The following is an 18,636-nucleotide window of genomic DNA, read 5'->3' as shown; positions in this document are numbered from 1 at the left end:
AGAGATTTTGTTGTTATTATGAGAAACTAAATGTATATCATATTTTAATTGGATAAGTCTATATATACATCTCACTAAAATAATTGCTTATTGAGGATTGACAGAACCTTATAGGATATATGTTCATATTTATTTGCATGGTCATAGAATTTTGGCACCCAACTCCAGTACTCTTGCCTGGAAAATCCCATGAACAGAGGAGCCTGGAAGGCTTCAGTCCATGGGGTCGCTGAGGGTCAGATACGACTGAGCGACTTCACTTTCACTTTTCGCTTTCATGCATTGGAGAAGGAAATGGCAACCCACTCCAGTGTTCTTGCCTTGAGAATCCCAGGGACGGGGGAGCCTTGTGGGCTGCCGTCTATGGGGTCGCACAGAGTTGGACATGACTGAAGCGACTTAGCAGCAGCAGAATATTCTAGATCTAGTATGTCAACCTAAAGTACAATGCTCCCTAATAAAATTCTTTGACATTCTCAACCTATGTGAAGGTATTTCTTTCCATTGTAGATTCAAAGTCATTTTATTTGACAGATTTTGCTGACTCATGAAATACTTGTTTCTGAATTATTTCTTAACCAGATCTATCTTGTTGCTTTCATAAATCAGGAGACCTGGTAGTCTGCAGCTTAGCAAAAACTTGTCTTTTTAACTTTTTTTCTTGTTTGGGAAATTGTTACCACAGGAACATGCTTGTCTTAGCCACATCCTGAAGCAGCTGGTACATTTCTTTTGCAGCAAATTATAAACATTTTTTAGGAGTATGTGAATGTCTGATAATGCAATGTATTTTGTTTCTGGATTTTGCTGTTGTCCTGGAAGTGAATATTATCTTAGGATATCTGATACGTGTCTATATACTGTGTTCCTTTTGACTTTGTGATAGAAACTATACCATATATGGGTGTTAACAGATGTATTGTAAACAGTCCTTTATTATTCCCTATTATTAGAACTTTCATTTCTTCAGATACTTGTTAAATGTTTTGCATTTAAGTAAAAAATAAATGTCTCAACTTTGAAAATACATTATCTGGCTTAAATCAGTTCAGTTCAGTTTAGCTGCTCAGTCATGTCTGACTCTTTGTGACCCCATGGACTGCAGCACTCCAGGCTTCCCTGTCCATCACCAACTCCCAGAGCTTGCTCAAACTCATGTCCATAAAGTCAGTGATGCCATCCAACCATCTTATCCTCTGGCTTAAATAGTCTTTCACAAGAGACAGGGGATCAACACATGTGGCTTAATAAACATGGAACAGTTTTAGCGAAGTGCTAACTTTGCTCAGAATTTTTAATCCTTCAGCCAAATACATAGCTTAAAAATTGATCTTCAAAAAGTTTACATTCTTAGCATATTTTATTAGTGCCTATAATCCACCATCCATCCATCCAATACCTTGGCCACCTAATTCGAAGAGCCAACTTATTGGAAAAGACCCTGAGTCTGAGAAAGATGGAGTGCAGGAGGGGAAGAGGGTGACAGAGGATGAGATGGTTGGATGGCATCACCAACTCAATGGACATGAGTTTGAGCAAACTCTGGGAGATTGTGAAGGACAGGGAAGTCTGGCATGCTATAGTCCATGAGGTTTCAAAGAATCAGACACAACTAGCAACTGAACACCAGTATCTACCATCTGTATAGAACTGATGCTTCCTGGTTTTGAGATCATACTTTTAGAACTTGGTTAGAGAAAGCTATCATGTTTTAAAAAAAATGTAAATATTGCACCTAGAAACTAACATAAAAACAATTTTTTGCTCATGTCCATGTCATATATAGCCACCAAAAATTTGACTCCTTTTTCCTCACATTATTTCCCAATCATCATATTCTCTTCTTAGAATGGCTACATGTGAGAGAACTCTGGACCAGGAATGGTGTGGCCAAAAATATAATTTATCTCTCCTAAGAGGGAGGCAGAAGCCTCCTCATGGAGCCATACCCTACTGGGATTCCCAAGCAACCACTACAGGATAAGAAAGAGTTGTTTAATGGAGAGTGGGGAGGAGTCCAAAATCCTATGGACCATGAACAACAGGCTAAGCCAAGAGCGCAGCTGCTCCAGTTCAATTGACAGCACGGCCCCCACACAGCAGCCACTGGTTCTCAGTTATTCAGTGGACTCCTGTCGGTAAACCCCAAACTCCCCCAAATGCAAATCCCTTCCATGCTTCTTACTGGCAAAGGACTCACAGGTCCATAGTATTTCATTTTAACATAAGCTGCTTATTAGCAATTAGCTACTGAATGAGTTTGAGTTACTATAACTGGGTATTCAGACTAAATTTAGCTCATGGCCATGGTTTCCTGCTGATGCAGATATTTCTAAGAAGTCCCTACCACAAAGCACTTGGCAATTTGAGGGCTCTACTGTGCATGCCCACAAGCAAGGTGTAATTGGAATTCCTGCAATTTGGAGGGAGGATATTTTGTGTCCAGCATATCATCCATGTTGTCTGATGCTGGTCATAGTTTTTCATTGCTGTTATTTTTGTTTTCAATGAAAATTACTATTTAATGATCTCTTGAGTTTGCTGTAGTTGTTGGGTTAACCCTACAATGTGTATTGTAATGAACGTTTTTATTAGCAACACTTTGACTCATGATTTACATTAACTAGACTTTAAGATGTAGCTGTATATGTTAGGGTTTAACATTCATATTCTTGTCACTACTGCAGATGTATCCCCAAATTTATTTATACAATAGAACTTATTATCACTGGATTTTTTTTTCCCACTTGGAAATAGGGTTGTGGGACTAAATGAGCCATGCGGAAGTCTATCTTCCTATATAAGTCTCATCTGACTTATCTGACCCAAAGGCACTATCCAAATACTAACTTCTTACTCTCCAACTTCAGCCTTTGTTGTTTATCCAGTGGCTCTTTAGATTTGACATTTGACAGTGGACTCTCCAGCCTAGCTCTTGTGTGGCTCTCTGACTTCCCAGTGAACAACCCAAATTTTTATGGTTTAGTATTTAATCAGGCTTCCCTGATAGCTCAGTTGGTAAAGAATCCTCCTGCAATACAGGAGAGCCCAGTTCAATTCCTGGGTTGGGAAGATCCGCTGGAAAAGGGATAGGCTACCCACTCCAGTACTCTTGGGCTTCCCTTGTGGCTCAGCTGGTAAAGAATCCACTTGCAATGTGGGAAACCAGGATTCAATCCTTTGGTTGGGAAGATCCCCTAGAGAAGGGAAAGGCTACCCACTCCAGTATTCTCGCCTGGAGAATTCCATGAACTGTATGGTCCTTGGGGTCACAAAGAGTAGAACCCAACTGAGTGAATTTATTCCTGTGGGCTGAATATCAGTTTGAAGCCTGTGTTACTCAGGAGGTGTTGCTAGATAACTGACTGAAGTAAAGTGATAGATTTTAGTAGATGAGTCTTAAGGTCATGTGAAGAGGTCTTTTTTTTTAAATTGTGGTTGCTGTGTTGTTTGAGTGTTTATGTTTAAAGATATCCATTGTATTAGCTCAGGCTACCAAAAGAAAATACTGTAGACTTGGTGGTTTCAACAATAGGGATTTATTTCTCATAGTTCTGGGAAATCCAAGACCAAAATCCCAGCTGATTTGATTTCCTGATGAGAACGCTCTTTCTGAATTTCTGACGGTCACCTTCTTGTCATGTCCTCACATAGAGGAGACATAAAGAGAACTTTGACCTCTCTTCTTCTTCTTCTTCTTCAAAGGACCCTAATCCCATCACGGAGCCTCCACCCTTATCAGTTCAGTTCAGTCTCTCAGTCATGTCCGACTCTTTGTGACCCCATGAATTGCAGCACACCAGGCCTCCCTGTCCATCACCAACTCCCGGAGTTCACCAAAAACTCATGTCCATAGAGTCAGTGATGCTATCCAGCCATCTCATCCTCTGTTGTCCCCTTCTCCTCCTGCCCCCAATCCCTCCCAGCATCAGAGTCTTTTCCAATGACTCAACTCTTCGCATGAGGTGGCCAAAGTATTGGAGTTTCAGCTTCAGCATCAGTCCCTCCAATGATCACCCAGAACTGATCTCCTATAGAATGGACTGGTTGGATCTCCTTTCAGTCCAAGGCACTCTCAAGAGCCTTCTCCAACACCACACTTCAAAAGCATCAAATCTTCAGAGCTCAGCTTTCTTCACAGTCCAACTCTCACATCCATACGTGACCACTGGAAAAACCATAGCCTTGACTAGATGGACCTTTGTTGGCAGAGTAATGTCTCTGCTTTTCAATATGCTATCTAGGTTGGTCATAACTTTCCAAGGAGTAAGCGTCTTTTGATTTCATGGCTGCAATCACCATTTGCAGTGATTTTGGAGCCCCCCAAAATAAAGTCTGACACTGTTTCCAGTGTTTCCCCATCTGTTTCCCATGAAGTGATGGGACCAGATGCCATGATCTTAGTTTTCTGAATGTTGAGTTTTAAGCCAACTTTTGCACTCTCCTCTTTAACCTCATCTAAATCTAACTGCCACCCAAAGGCCCCACCTCCAAATACTATTACAGTGGAAAGACACAACGTATGAATTTTGGAGAGACAGAATTCAGTCCATTACATATGTGTTTATTCAAGACACTTATAAAATGTCTCAAAGCGCAAACTTACTAGTTAAGTAAAGAATCCCTGGTTTCAAATGAAATTGTTTCATGGCCTCTTTTGTGCCCTTCTGGGAAAGAAGTCTTAATGACTTACCTTCTGAATATGAAATTATGATGGTTTTATCTTTTAGTTTCAAACATGCAAGAATATATGTGACTGTTAAGAAGGTAGAGTAAATAGTTGCTTATATGATGGGAGGGGAGATTTTCTGCCGGGGCATTGTGCTCTAACAATTCTGCCAGCCATTGTACCTGATGCCCCATATTATCATGTGCACTGAAGACAAGAATGGATGCATCAGAGGAACCTGCTAAAATACAAACATTTCCCAAAGTAGATAACCAGAATCACCTCTAAAATAGGAGCCAAGAAGGAAGCTTGGTACTGAACAGAATGTTCTCATGTTTGCCATATGCATTTCATAGCTGTAATGTTCTTTTGTCTTTGCTTAAATTTTTGCCTCCAACTACCTAAGTGAAGTGTAAGTTGCTCAGTTGTGTCCAACTCCTTGCAACCCCATGTACTGTACAGACTGTGGAATTCTCCAGGCTAGAATACTGGAGTGGGTAGCCTTTCCTTTCTCCAGTGGATCTTCCTGACCCAGGAATCAAACCTGGGTCTCCTGCATTGCAGGCACATTCTTTACCAAATGAGCTATCAAGAAAGCCCAACTCCTTAAATTTCTCCTCAAATGGTAAGGCTTTCTAGACTAGGCTCCATCATGTAGCTGTGTCCTGGTAGAATCACCATTATGCCCTAGAATACTCATTAATGGCCATCAAGTGTAGTGATACTAACTCACAAAGCAAAAAATCATTGTATTAGTTTTCAAAAGTATACCTATAGATGGCTTAGCCCCAAGAAGGCTAACCCCCACTATTGTGGGCCAAGAACTTCAGATGACTGGAATAGGCTTGGCCAGAAGTCTGGCACTGTGCCTGTGGGGTATGTGTATTATGTAATGGAAGGGGAGCCTGGGTCACTGGTAGAGTGAAAAGAAAGTGAAGTCACTCAGTCGTGTCCAACTCTTTGCGACCCCATGGACTGTAGCCTACCAGGCTCCTCAGTCCATGGAATTTTCCAGGCAAGAATACTGGAGTGGGTTGTCATTTCCTTCTCCAGGGGATCTTCCCAACCCAGGGATTGATCCTGGGTCTCCCGCATTGTAGGCAGATGCTTTACCGTCTGAGCTACCACTGGTAGAGTATTTAGCTTCAAATTACTAGAGTTGAAGACAAACTAAGTTCATTGGAAAACCATGGTAGGAGCAGTTGAATTCAGGTAACAAGATCAAGGCATTAGACCAGAATAGAGAAATGATTTGCAAAATTAAAGAATTGGTACCTATATAGAAGTAGGATGGAAACAGGAGTAAGAAGGACATAGCCAGAAAGAAGAGCCCTAGTGACTGATACAAAGTTCACCATTCATTGTTATTTGCTCTGGATCACATAGAATAGGGAGAATCTAATTCTGCCCCTGGCTCCTTCTCATCTAGAACCAGCCAAGACAAGGTGGTGAAAATCTTCCCTAGGCTTCCTGATTTTCTTGTTCATCCTTTGCCTACTTTGACAACTATAGGATCCAGCTTCTGTACCACAAGTCCAACTTCTCTTCAATCAACTGCTCAGACTTCCCATCAAGTATTTTAGAGATAGCTCTAGGGATCTGGTAGATAAATATAGCCAGAACACAGTGGGGTTAGTAACCTCAAAAAACTTTAATGGATCCAAGAAAGTCTTTGACTTTTGGTGTTGGGCAGATGTGTTGGGCTGAGGACTAGAGAAACTTCCATCCAAATGACGCCCTACTCCACCACTCCTATCCAGTGCCAGGGTCTGTCAGCCATATCCTTGAGTACACTGAGCCTACAGTAGCCTTTCATACATCCGTCAGTGCCATTCCTAAGCTATTTTGGAGCGTTGTATACCTCTTTGGTGGCTCAGATGGTAAAGAATCTGCTTACAGTTCAGAAGGCCTGAGTTTGATCTGGGTCAGGAAGATTCCCTGGAGAAGGGAATGGCAACCCACTCTAGTATTCATGCCTGGGAAATCCCATGGACAGAAGAGCCTGGCAGGCTACAGTGCATGGAGTCACAAACAGTCAGACACACCTAAGAGACTAGCACTTTCACTTTCACACCTGTTTAAGATATCAATGTTTAGTAGTGAAACAAGAAAATAGAGTGACAGTGGTCATTATTATGAGAGAAGGTATGCTGTTTGGAAAAACCATGTGATTTTTGCAGTGACAAGATTAGAGCAAGTCATAGTGTCTCCATGCTTTGTGACATTTGAGAAATTCTAACCAAGCCTGTCCCTGGCTGGTCGATGGCAACAGATGGGTGAATTCCAATGTAGAGGCCTCTGGAAAAGTTCTATGGTCTGCAAGACCATAGATTTTAGTAAAAAAGTGATCTGGAGGGAGACTGCCACCTCCCTGATGATGAACAGAGCATAGTTTGAGCATCTAAGGAATGAAGATTACTGTTTTCATGAGGATAGTCACCACCAGCAGAATTGTTTGTAGCACAAGGAGACATCTGATATAAAGTCCATTGTGATGCTGTCCCAAGGGTACTTGGACATCAGGAGAAATGAAGTAACTTTATTCTTGTTTTGTTTTAGACTCAGACAACTGAGCTTTGAAAAGTGCTAGGCTAGCTACACAGCTGCTGCAACTCCCAGGGTGTCACATTCAATGCCTTGGAGGGCCATCTGGCTTGCCAGGACACAGAATGAACCAGTAGTGGGAGCCTGTCATTTCGGGGCAAATAAGGTGTTCTTTCGCATGATCTCAGTGGGTCACTTTGCGTATGTGAAGTCAGACTGCTAAGCAGAATCTCCTGCCTGCTGTTTGCCTCTGATTTGTCCTTGGGTTTCAGTAAAACCGAAATGTGTCTGGAACAGGAGATCTCTTAGAGTGGCTTCATCTCAATTACCCCTGGTAATCAAACCTAAAGACAAAGTATCAGCCCAGTGATTCCAGCTGCATGACTTACAAGTAATTGGTAGCTCAGAATTTTGGAAAAAGAAGCCTGCTGTGGCTCACAACTGCTGAGCTTGCTGAATTTCTAAACTTGTCAGAAGCTAGAGTTATTGGATTGCATAGGGAGGTGTCATGTGGGCTTGTAGGCTTTGACAGTGGTCTTTGTCACCATAGCCAATTTGAATTTTCCTCCTTCCCTCCCATCTACAGCCATATTACCCTAAACGTGCTCGATCTTGTCTGAATTTTCCTCCAAAAATAACCACAAGGATGGTACATGGATGTTGTTATCCTGGGTCTTCTTTTGTGACAGGCTAGAAGTAAACATGTCTGTTTCCATAGTATAATATTGGAGAAGACTGGGGAAGACTGCCTCTGGGACAGAAGTGAGCAGGCTTCTGAGTGAAAGCCATTATAGGATCAGAACCAGTTCTTCATATTTCCTAATGAGCCAGAATTAACCATGGGATCAATTGATAGAAAGGCACTGGCTATTCACAGTGCTGCTTCTAGCCAGAACAGTCTTCAGCTGAGCAGAGCAGGTGAAGCTGTGATAACATCTGCTTTTCCTTTGTTACCATGGGCGACACTTGCACTTCCTGGCCACAGATAAGATGTGGTCCAGACTGAGCAATCGAGCTTAGAGGGATGTGCTGGCATACCTTCTCCCCGGAGGTGCACCCATGCCAACATCAGTCAGTGAGAGCTGCCCAGCACCATGCCCCTGCCTCATCTGGAAGTCAAGGGCCAGTCTGTCTGGCAGGAAGGCGTAGCCAGACATCTGACCACACTCTGACCTGACTGGGGGTCAGGTGACCTTAGAAAGGCTGCCAGTCTCACTCAGCCAGCTCATCTTTTCAGGTTGTTCTGAGTTCTTCTTGGAACTGGATCTTGACACAGAGCCCGTTACATGACAGCTCTTGGAAGAGAGGTCAGGATTGAGCTGCCCATCACCTAACTGGACCTCTTTCCTTCCTCCTTGTTAGAGGGCAAAAGAGCACAGCATCCATTTTTCCATCAATCTTTCCCATCTTTGATAGGAACCTGCCTCTCAAATAGGTCCCACACAGTAGTCAAGCCCTGTAGGGTTGCCAGTTTACATGAGCTGAATTTCCCATCTGGCAGAATACCCAACCACCCTTTCTTCTTCTGAGAACCGGGGGTGGTTATAAGGAACTTTAAAGTCTGAATTACAAACATAAGCAGTTCCTCCAGATTCCCTCAGGGTTTGGGGGTGGTTGGAGGAGAAAGTCTGGGAGAGGAAGGCAAAGGTCAGAGGCTCCAAAAAGCTACCAGGCTGTACCTTAGTACTTCCCTGTGGAATTTGGTGTCTTCCTGAGTGCCAGATCCTCCAAGCACAGTAACTGAAATGCAGCTACTAGACTTTCCATGTTGCCATAATAATAGATGTGCTTCTGTGATATCTGATTCCCTCTGGTAGGAGAAAGGACAGACCTGAATAGAAGATCAGCCATGAGAACTAGCTCCAGGGCTCATTGAGTTCTGAGCTGGAACAAAGGTGGTCAAGATAATTTACTTGAAGTAGTCAGAAACAGGAAGAGACAAAGGTGGGATCAAGCCAAGTCCTTTGAGCAGGCCAGTGATCAAAGCTGAGATTGGGTAAGAACCAGACTAGAGAATGGAGATGAAGCCAGCAGACTGGAAGCTAGGCAGAACTGGAACAGGCCAGGACTCAGATGAAAGGCTTGGAAGTTAATTGCCATAAACAGAGCTAGAATTTCTGCAGCTTACTTTTATTATCTGCCAGTCACGTGGAATACCCTGAGTCAACGTAATCTGTGAGACCCAAGACAAATATCCAGTTAGGAAAATGAAACTAACCCGATCGTAATAGCTTGCCATAGAACAGACCTTACCTATTAATTCAGTCAGGCTGCTCCTTACCCCGCCTCAGCACCCTGTAAAAATCTCTGGCAGAACTTCTTACAAAGTCCCATTTTATAAATCCTTTATAATTTAGTACATTTTAACTGAGATGCTTCCTGCTGCCATGAAAAAGGATGCCTTGGTTTAATGGAGAAGCTCTTTGAAAATGATACTACAAGCCGTTACTTCCAGACATGCTTCCAGGGTTAGCTAGTTTCATACATTGTGGATTCTTGTTAACTTCCATCTGTGAGGGTGACTCTTGCTGATCTTATCCTAGATTTTAGGTTGGCTTGTGTCTATCTTATTTGGAGAACTAAGTCATCCTTGTATTTAATCAAAATTAATAAGAGGCCATATCCATGTATTCACTCATTTATTTCATTCACATATATTGAGCCTACAATTGATTGATTCACTCATTCATTCAATAAGTATTGAATGCCTATTAGGTTCCAGCATGGTTCTGGGAATTGGGAATAAAAAAAAAAAAGAACCTTCAAAAACAAAGTCTCTTTAGCTCATTGCCATTGTCCTTGAACTAGTCATCTTTATTCTGGCCTAATTTCCCTCTTTTTTCAGTTTTTCTTTTCCCTCTTTATGTTCTTATTCCAAACTGACAGATCTCCCTTTACTTACCCTTTATCTTTAGTCTTATTAGGAATTTCACAACTGTATTTTTAAGGTGATGCTGTAAAATATGTTCTACCAAATCCTCAATCTGTCCATCTCCACTGGTCAGGCTTCAGTCCTCTGCCTGACCTAAGCCTTCAGTTCTCTTCATGGTCAACATTCTATCCCATTGTGTCTGACCACATTCTACAACTAAGCAGTGAGGGAAGAGGGCTTTATTCTGAACCCTTGGTGAGGACGCATGCCTTTCTGATTACAGTGCACTTCTTGTTGGGCAAAAATGTGGCTGCTGTCTCCCTTAAGGGTATTACCATGTGTGCTTCCAGCAGCAGCAAGAGAACTTCTATTAATAGTCAAGCATTCAAAGTCAGTGGTCACACAGGCCTTTCACTCAGCCTTTATAACAACCCTGTGAAATAGATATTGTTATCTTACAAAGATGAAGGAATTGACAAGAGTACAAAGCACTGAGTGCTCAGTCATTCAGTCATGTTTGACTGTTTATAACCACATGGACTGTAGCCCACGAGGCTCCTCTGTCCATGGAATTTCCCAGGCAAGAATATTGGAGTGGGTTGCCATGCCTACTCCAGGGGATCTTCCCGAACCAGGGATTGAACCACATCTCTTTCATCTCTTGCATTAGCAAGTGGATTTTTTACCACTACGCCACCTAGAAAGTCCTCATAAGTTATTAATAAGTGCTTTAATATCTCTGATTAGGCAACAAACCCGCATTTCTTTCCTTTTTAAGTACATATTTTTATCTGTACAGTTCTTTTTATGCTTCAACTTTAGAACCATTTGTGATATCCTGAAGGAAAAATAAATAGCACTAACACTTTTGTTTCATTACATTAAATCAGATTACTTTGGAGAAGAATTAAGTGGCTTATAATTTTGGACTTTTTTGAATTTCTGTTTATTCAAGTCATTTTTCTTACACTCATCAGTAGAAATGCACAACTGCTTAGGTTATATATTTCTCATCAATTCCAATTATTTTTGTCAAAGTTTCTAACTGCAATTTAAAAAGTTGACTTATGCTAAGTAAGCAGAAAAAATATCCAAAATATGTTAGGTAGTTCAGTGACTCAGTAGGTTAAATTCAAGAACCATGCTCAAGGTTAAACTTCCAAGGAAAATTACCAAAACCATCACAGCAAGATCTGATGAGAAGACTGTCACCAGCACAGAGCACTGGAAATTCAGGTTGCACCAGCTACCTCTGCACCAGGAACTCAACTGCTAATTCTAGGAGCGCTACTACTTTTTCTTTTCTTTTTTAAAATTTTGTTGATATTTACAATGATGTGTTAACTTCTACTGTCCAGCAAAATGCTTCAGTTATAAATATATGTGCATTCCTTTTCATATTTTTTTCCATTATGCTTTATCACAGGCTATTGATTAGAGTTTCCTGTGCTATACAATAGGACCTTATTAGTTATCCATCCTGTATATACTAGTTTGCATCTGCTAAATCTGCTAACCCTAAACTGCCAGTCCTTCCCTCCCTCCCTTGCCTCCCCCTTGGCAACCACAAGTCTGTTCTCTGTGTCTGTGAATCTGTTTTGTAGATATGTTAATTTTATACTTCTTTCTTTATCTTATTTGCATTGGCTAGAACTTCCAGAATAATGTGACTATTAATGTAAATGATGAACATCTTTTCCTTATTCCTACCTTTAATAGAAAAATGTGTTGTTCACTTTGGCTCATCGTTACATATTGGTAAGATATGTAAAAAATGTTAGGCCACTCATCTTCAGTTTGTAGCATACTAAGAAATTTGTTTAATTTTTTTTCTCATCAGAAATGAATTTTGAATTTATCAGATGCTTCTTGGTCAAAATGATCATATGCTTGTATTTTAACCTATTAATGTGATATATGATAGGTTTTCTCATTTTTAACCTTCCTTATATTCCTGAAGTAACTCGTATTCAGTCATATAGTATAAAGGTTTTGAGCACATGTTCTGCAGTCTGTCTGCCTGAGTCCTTACTAAGCTCTGCCATTACTATTTATTGTGACTATGAACTTCCCAGGTGGCACTATAGGTAAAGAACCTACCTGCTAATTCAGGAGACATGAGACTCAGGTTTGATCCCTGAGTCAGGAAAATCCCCTGAAGAAGGGAATGGCAACCTACTGCAGTACTCTTGCCTAGAAAAATCCCATGGACAAGGATCCTGGTGGGCTACAGTCCATGGGGTCACAGAGTCAGACATGACTGAGTATATGAGCACACACACACACATAGACAAATATAACTTAGTTTCTATAATTCTCAGGGTTTTCTTCTGCAAAATTGGCAAGATAATTATACTTATGTAAGAGTTGTGTGAGAATCATTAGAAATAATTCATGAAAACAGCAGTATATGGGATATACTGAATGTGTAGTAAATGTCAATTAATATAATTGTTTTGTCTTAATATAGGCTGGTTTTTGTCAGTATTTTATTCATGATTCTTGCAGTATATTTCCAAATGAGATTGGTTTGTTATTTTCTTTTTTGGATGCTGTTTTTGTCAATGATCTTTGATACCTTTTTAGTATCAGAGTTACATTAGTCTCACCAAGCAAACTGGAAAGCTATCTTCTTCCATATTTCAGAAGACTTTAAATAACATTTAAATTTCTGTTTAAGAAATGAAAAATTTTCTTTTTTTTTTCTGTTAGCAGTGTCATCAAGTTTCCTAGATACAGTTCTTCAATAATGTTTTTCTTTCTTTCATGCCTTTCATATTTACAAATATTCCTTTTAAATTAATTTTAATCATCTGTACTTTCTCAAAATATCATTTTACCACACATTAATAAATTCAAATCTATCATAGTAGAGTTGTATGTAATATTTTCTTAAGGATTTTTAAGTCTCCTTAAAATCTGTTGTTACTGCCTTTCCTATGTTACAAAATTGATACTTGCTATACTTCACCTTTGTGCATAACTGGTAGCAATTTCATTATGATTAATATGAATAAGTTCTAGAATTATATCAATAAAAATATATGAATAGTATTGCTGTCTAATTTATCAATCTCCATTATCATGATTTTCTTCCTCCATGTACTTTTCTGGCTATTTAAAAAATTTTTTTTCCTATTTTCAACCTTAGTTCATTTATTTTCCTTCCTTTTATTTTAGATCAAAGCATTTTAAGCTAAGGGACTATGAGTTTTCCTCTAACTACAGCTGATTTCATCTCATATTTTTTTTTGTTGTGTTTTTTTTTTGCATTTATTTTTTTATGATTATTATTTTTTTTTACTTTACAATATTGTATCGGTTTTGCCATACATCAACATGCATCCGCCACGAGTGTACATGTGTTCCCCATCCTGAAACATGTATACTATCATATAAAAAACAAATCACCAGTCCAGGTTCAATGCAGGATATAGGAAGTTTGGGGCTGGTGCACTCATCTCATATTTTAAAATAAATCTGTCATTTTAATATTTTTCTCAATCTGTTATTTACAAATGTTTACAGTTTTAATTTTTCATTAAGAATCATTCAGAAAGGCAATGTTTAATTATTAAAAATAAAATTTATTTCTGGTTTTAGTGCACAGAGGTCAGAGAATGTGAACTGTATAGTTGCTGTTTTGTCTGTTTTACTTTTCCTCTAATTGTTTGATCATTTAAGCCAGAAACTTAAAGAAACTGGAAGACAAATATAGGAAACTCAGAGGACAACATATTGGTCATGAAAATTCTCTTTTATGTATCTTTAAAATATTTAAAAATAAGTTTAGTATTTGCATACAGTAGCCAAGCAACACTTACTGTCTTTTATCTATCTACTGATAACATCAATTTAAGTGTCTTAATACTCAACTTGCATTACAATTTGTCTCAAGTCAATATGTCTACTTTCATAAAGTGTTAAGTATTTTAGAATTTATTTTTTATTTCTATATGGGAAGCTTATTTTTCACTAATATGAAAGTATTATGTTATTATTCATTTATGTAATATAACTATTTAAAGTACTGATTCACTTTTGTTTCTTATCATTTGTATTTACTTTCAGTTTCCTACATGCTTAAATTCCACTTTTAAGAATATTTCTGTTTTGTTTTATTATTATTTTTACAGAATATGGTTGGAGAATGGGCCTTACCAGAAGAAATGGTTGAAAACTTACCACCCGCCAACAATTGCATATTGGGCCATGTGATTCACAGACTAATTGAAAGTTCTCTACCTCCTCAAGTTGAATCTACAGTACCTGAGTTACCTTCATTTGCTATAAAAGGATGCTTGTTGGGGAAAACCTTTAGTGGAAAAACTACTGCTCTAAAGGCTCTAGAGAAAAGTAAAATTTATTTTCTTTTTTTTCCCCTTTATTGATTTCTATTTACAGTGAATATAGCTGCAAATGGCTCTGTCTGTAGAAAACATACATGAAAATCTGCTAATACATTGGGAAGTTCTAGCATTAAGAATATTGTAATAAAGTGATCATATAACTTATTGTCCGAAGCAGATACTTTTAAGAGTATAGAGTCATGAATCAGAACTGTCCCAAGGAAACCTGGATCTATGAGCTTGCTATATAAGGATGATGTATAGTATAAAGGGAAATAATATCTTAAACCTTTCATCATAGAGTTTACTTAATTTTCCAATAGATGAAATATGAAAATAACAACTTGTTACAAATAGAAAAGATATAGACTTAAAATTATAAATGTTTTCATCCTTCACATCAATTGAGTTATTTCCCTTTCATGAACTTTTGGCTTTTTCTCTAGAAGTTCTTTCAATTAGAAGTGAAATCACAGATTTCCATCTATTTAATATTTTTTCTTTGATAATACTTACCTATTACTATTGTTAATAAGTGAGTATTATCCAAGAAAAGCTAATTAAATAGAATATGCCAACAAATTCGGAAAACTCAGCAGTGGGCACAGGACTGGAAAAGATCAGTTTTCGTTCCAATCCCAAAGAAAGGCAGTGCCAAAGAATGCTCAAACTACCTCACAATTGCACTTATTTCACATGCTAGCAAAGTAATGCTCAAAATTTTCCAAGCTAGGCTTCAACAGTACGTGAGCCAAGAACTTCCGGATGTTCAAGCTGGATTTAGAAAAGGCAGATGAACCAGAGATCAAATTGGCAATATCCATTGGATCATAGAAAAAGAAAGAGAATTCCAGAAAAACATTTACTTCTGCTTCATTGACTGTACTAAAGCCTTTGACTGTGTGGATCACAACAAACAGTGGAAAAATCTTCAAGAGATGGGAATACCAGACAACCTTACCTGCCTCCTGAGAAATCTGTATGCAGGTCAAGAAGCAACAGTTAGAACCAGACATGGAACAATGAACTGGTTCCAAATTGGGAAAGGGGTATGTCAAGGCTGTATATTGTCACCCTCCTTATTTAACTTATATGCAGAGTACATCATGAGAAATGCTGGGCTGGATGAAGGAAGCACAAGCTGGAATCACGATTGCTGGGAGAAATATCAATAACCTCAGATATGCAGAAGACACCACTCTTATGGTAGAAAGCAAAGAGGAGCTAAAGAACCTCTTGATGAAAGTGAAAGAGGAGTGTGAAAAACATAGCTTAAAGCTCAACATTCAAAAAACTAAGATTATGGCATCTGGTCCCATCACTTCATGGCAAATAGATGGGGAAACAATGGAAACAGTGACAGACTTTATTTTCTTGGGCTCCAAAATCACTGCAGATGGTGACTGCAGCCTTAAAATTTAAAGACACTTGCTCATTGAAAGAAAAGCTATGACAAACATAGACAGTATATTAAAGAAGCAGAGATATCACTTTGCCAATAGAGGTCTGTATAGTCAATGCTATGGTTTTTCCAGTAGTCATGTATGGATATGAAAGGTGGACTGTAAAGAAAACTGAGTGCGGAAGAATTGATGCTTTTGAACTGTGGTGTTGGAAAAGACTCTTGAGAGTCCCTTGGACTGCAGGGAGATAAAACCAGTCAGTCCTAATAGAAATCAATCCTGGATATTCATTGGAAGGACTGATGCTGAAGCTGAAGCTCCAATAGTTTGGCCACCTGATGCAAAGAGCTGACTCATTGGAAAAGACCCTGATGCTGGGAAAGATTGGAGGCAGGAGGAGAAGGGGATGACAGAGAATGAGATGGTTGGATGGCATCACTGACTCGATGGGCGTGAGTTTGAGCAAGCTCCAGTCGACAGTGAAGGAGAGGGAAGCCTGGTGTGCTGCAGTCCATGGGGTCACAAAGAGTCAGACATGACTGAGCAGCTGAACAATGATTACTGTTTTTACTAGAAAATTCAAAATTTTTACTAAGATCAGTCTGTATTAAGACGGATAGGTCATATTGAGATGTTAAATAGACCTGTTTAAAGCCTGACAAAAGTTCAATGAGATACCAGTCCACACCCAATGAGTATAATTTTTTAGGAAATGGAAAATATGTGTTGGTGAAGATATAGAGAAGTTGGAACTCTCATACATTGCTTTTGAGAATGTTAAAATGTTGTAACCACTATGGAAAATAGTTGGTGATTCCTCAATAAGTTAAATAATTACTATATGACCACAGCAATTCCACCACTGGTATATACTCTAAAGAGCTGAAAACAGGTTATCCCCCCCCAAAAAAAATCCCATGTACAGGAATATTCATAGCAGCATTATTAATGATAGAGAAAATGTGGAAACAACCCAAATGTTCATCACCAATGAATCATTAACAAAATGTGTTATATCCATACTATGGAATACTACTCAGTCATAAAAGGAGTGAAGTACTCTTATGTGCTACAACATGGATGGACTTTGAAAACATCATACTAAGTAAAAGAAGTCAGATACAAAAGACCACATATTGTTTGATTCCTTGGATATAAAATGTCTAGAAAAGGCAAATCTCCAGACAGAAAGCCATTTGTTCTTGGGGTCAAGGGTAGGGAGATAGGAAGTGCCTGCTTAATTGATGCAGGGTTTCCTTTGGGATGATCAAAATTTCTGGAAAAAAGATATAATGATTGAACAACATTGTAAATGACTGTAATATTGAATTGTATCTTTTAGAAGGGTTAAAATGGGATTATTTTACGTTGTGTAAATTTTTGTTGTCGTTTAGTTGCCAAGTTGTGTCCAACTCTTTTGCGATCCCATGGACTGTAGCCTGCCAGTTTTCTCTGTCCATAGGATTTTCCAGGCAAGATTACTGGAGGGGGTTGCCATTTCCTTCTCCAGGGGATCTTCCCAACTCAAAAATTGAACCCACACCTCCTGAGTCTGCTGCATCGGCAGGCAGACTCTTTACCACTGAGCCACCAGAGAAGCCCCAGGTGAATTTTACCACAGTATTAAAAAAAAAATCTTGATCCAAAAAACATTTCTAGGAGACCCTAAAGAGAATGTTCTAAGTTTGAAGCCAGCACTGAAGAACAATTATTCAATTTCCTAAATGAAAAGCTATTCATAAAATAATCTTTTGTATTTTAGGCTTTCCTATTCAGGTACTTTCTATTGACACTCTTGTTCAAGAAGCTATCCAAGCATTTCATGAAAATGAAAGTGTCAGTGGGGCCCACGGACTTCAGAAAGCACCTGAAGAAAAGGCTTTACCAGTTAGGCAAGAGAGTGGTGAGGAAAACCAGGCAAGTGTGGCTTTAGTTTTCTTCTCTGTGCCTCACACATTAGAGATTTCCAGCTGGATGGCATCTAAGAGATCCTCTAGACCAGAGATTGGCAGAGTTTTCTGTAAAGGTCCAGATGGTAAATATTTTAAGTTTTATGGGCCCAGAGGCAACATCAAGGATATATTACATGGATACTTACATAACAAGAGAGAAAATTTCAACCCCTATCCCTACTGCCCTAATACATACACACAAACACACACATATCATTACCTAGGTAGGCCATCCAGTATGGTGGGCTAGACTTGAGCTCGGTTACCATCAGCTCAGGCATTCTCCTGAAGAAAGAGCCACTGGTTGGTAAGGGGGTTCATTCAGTTGCTAAGTCGTGTCCAACTCTTTGCAACACCGTGGACTACAACATGCCAGGTTCCTCTGTCCTTTACTATTTCCTGGAGTTTGCTCAAATTCATGGCCATTTGTAAGGTAAGGGGGTGGAAGGCTCAACTGTAAGGGCTTGGGGGAGGGGTGAGACGTCGGTGTTTTGGGAAAGTTCATGAAGTGATCAGCTCTCAGAGTAGAATTCCACTACTGAAAGTTTGGCAGTGTCCAGCAGCAAGTCCCCATCTGGTAGATGCAGCCCAGTGCCGGTCCTGGGCAGCAGCCAAGGAAGGTGTTGGAGAGGAGCAGACAGATGGCGAGGGGGACACCTTGCAGTGCTATTCCCTGGAGTGATGCTTATGGACCATGTATAAACAACCAGCCTATTTTGGTCCAGGGATCTTAGTTTGCAGACCTCTGATTAGACTAATACATCTCAGTTTTGGGGGGTGGCTGGTAGGGGAAGATCTCTTATGGTTTACTTGCATTACTGTTTCCATCAGTGTTGCATCTTGCTTA

The 18,636-nt window shown here is 39.4% G+C and overlaps 1 protein-coding gene across 11 annotated transcripts in view; it reads left to right on the top strand.

Annotated features, from left to right (window-relative positions):
• SPEF2 (sperm flagellar 2) overlaps positions 1-18,636 on the top strand; it is a 209,611-nt gene that overhangs the window by 60,955 nt on the left and 130,020 nt on the right. For all 11 annotated transcript variants that reach the window (XM_025270631.3, XM_025270630.3, XM_044932613.2 and 8 more), the window contains 2 exons: positions 14,222-14,441; positions 17,600-17,754. In XM_025270631.3, the coding sequence (XP_025126416.2) occupies positions 14,222-14,441; positions 17,600-17,754 (375 nt within the window). The remainder of the gene's footprint in view (positions 1-14,221; positions 14,442-17,599; positions 17,755-18,636) is intronic.

The sequence above is a fragment of the Bubalus bubalis genome, chromosome 19 (assembly GCF_019923935.1).
Source record: "Bubalus bubalis isolate 160015118507 breed Murrah chromosome 19, NDDB_SH_1, whole genome shotgun sequence".
Lineage (NCBI taxonomy): Eukaryota > Metazoa > Chordata > Mammalia > Artiodactyla > Bovidae > Bubalus > Bubalus bubalis.
This window is presented reverse-complemented; position numbering and strand designations above follow the sequence as displayed.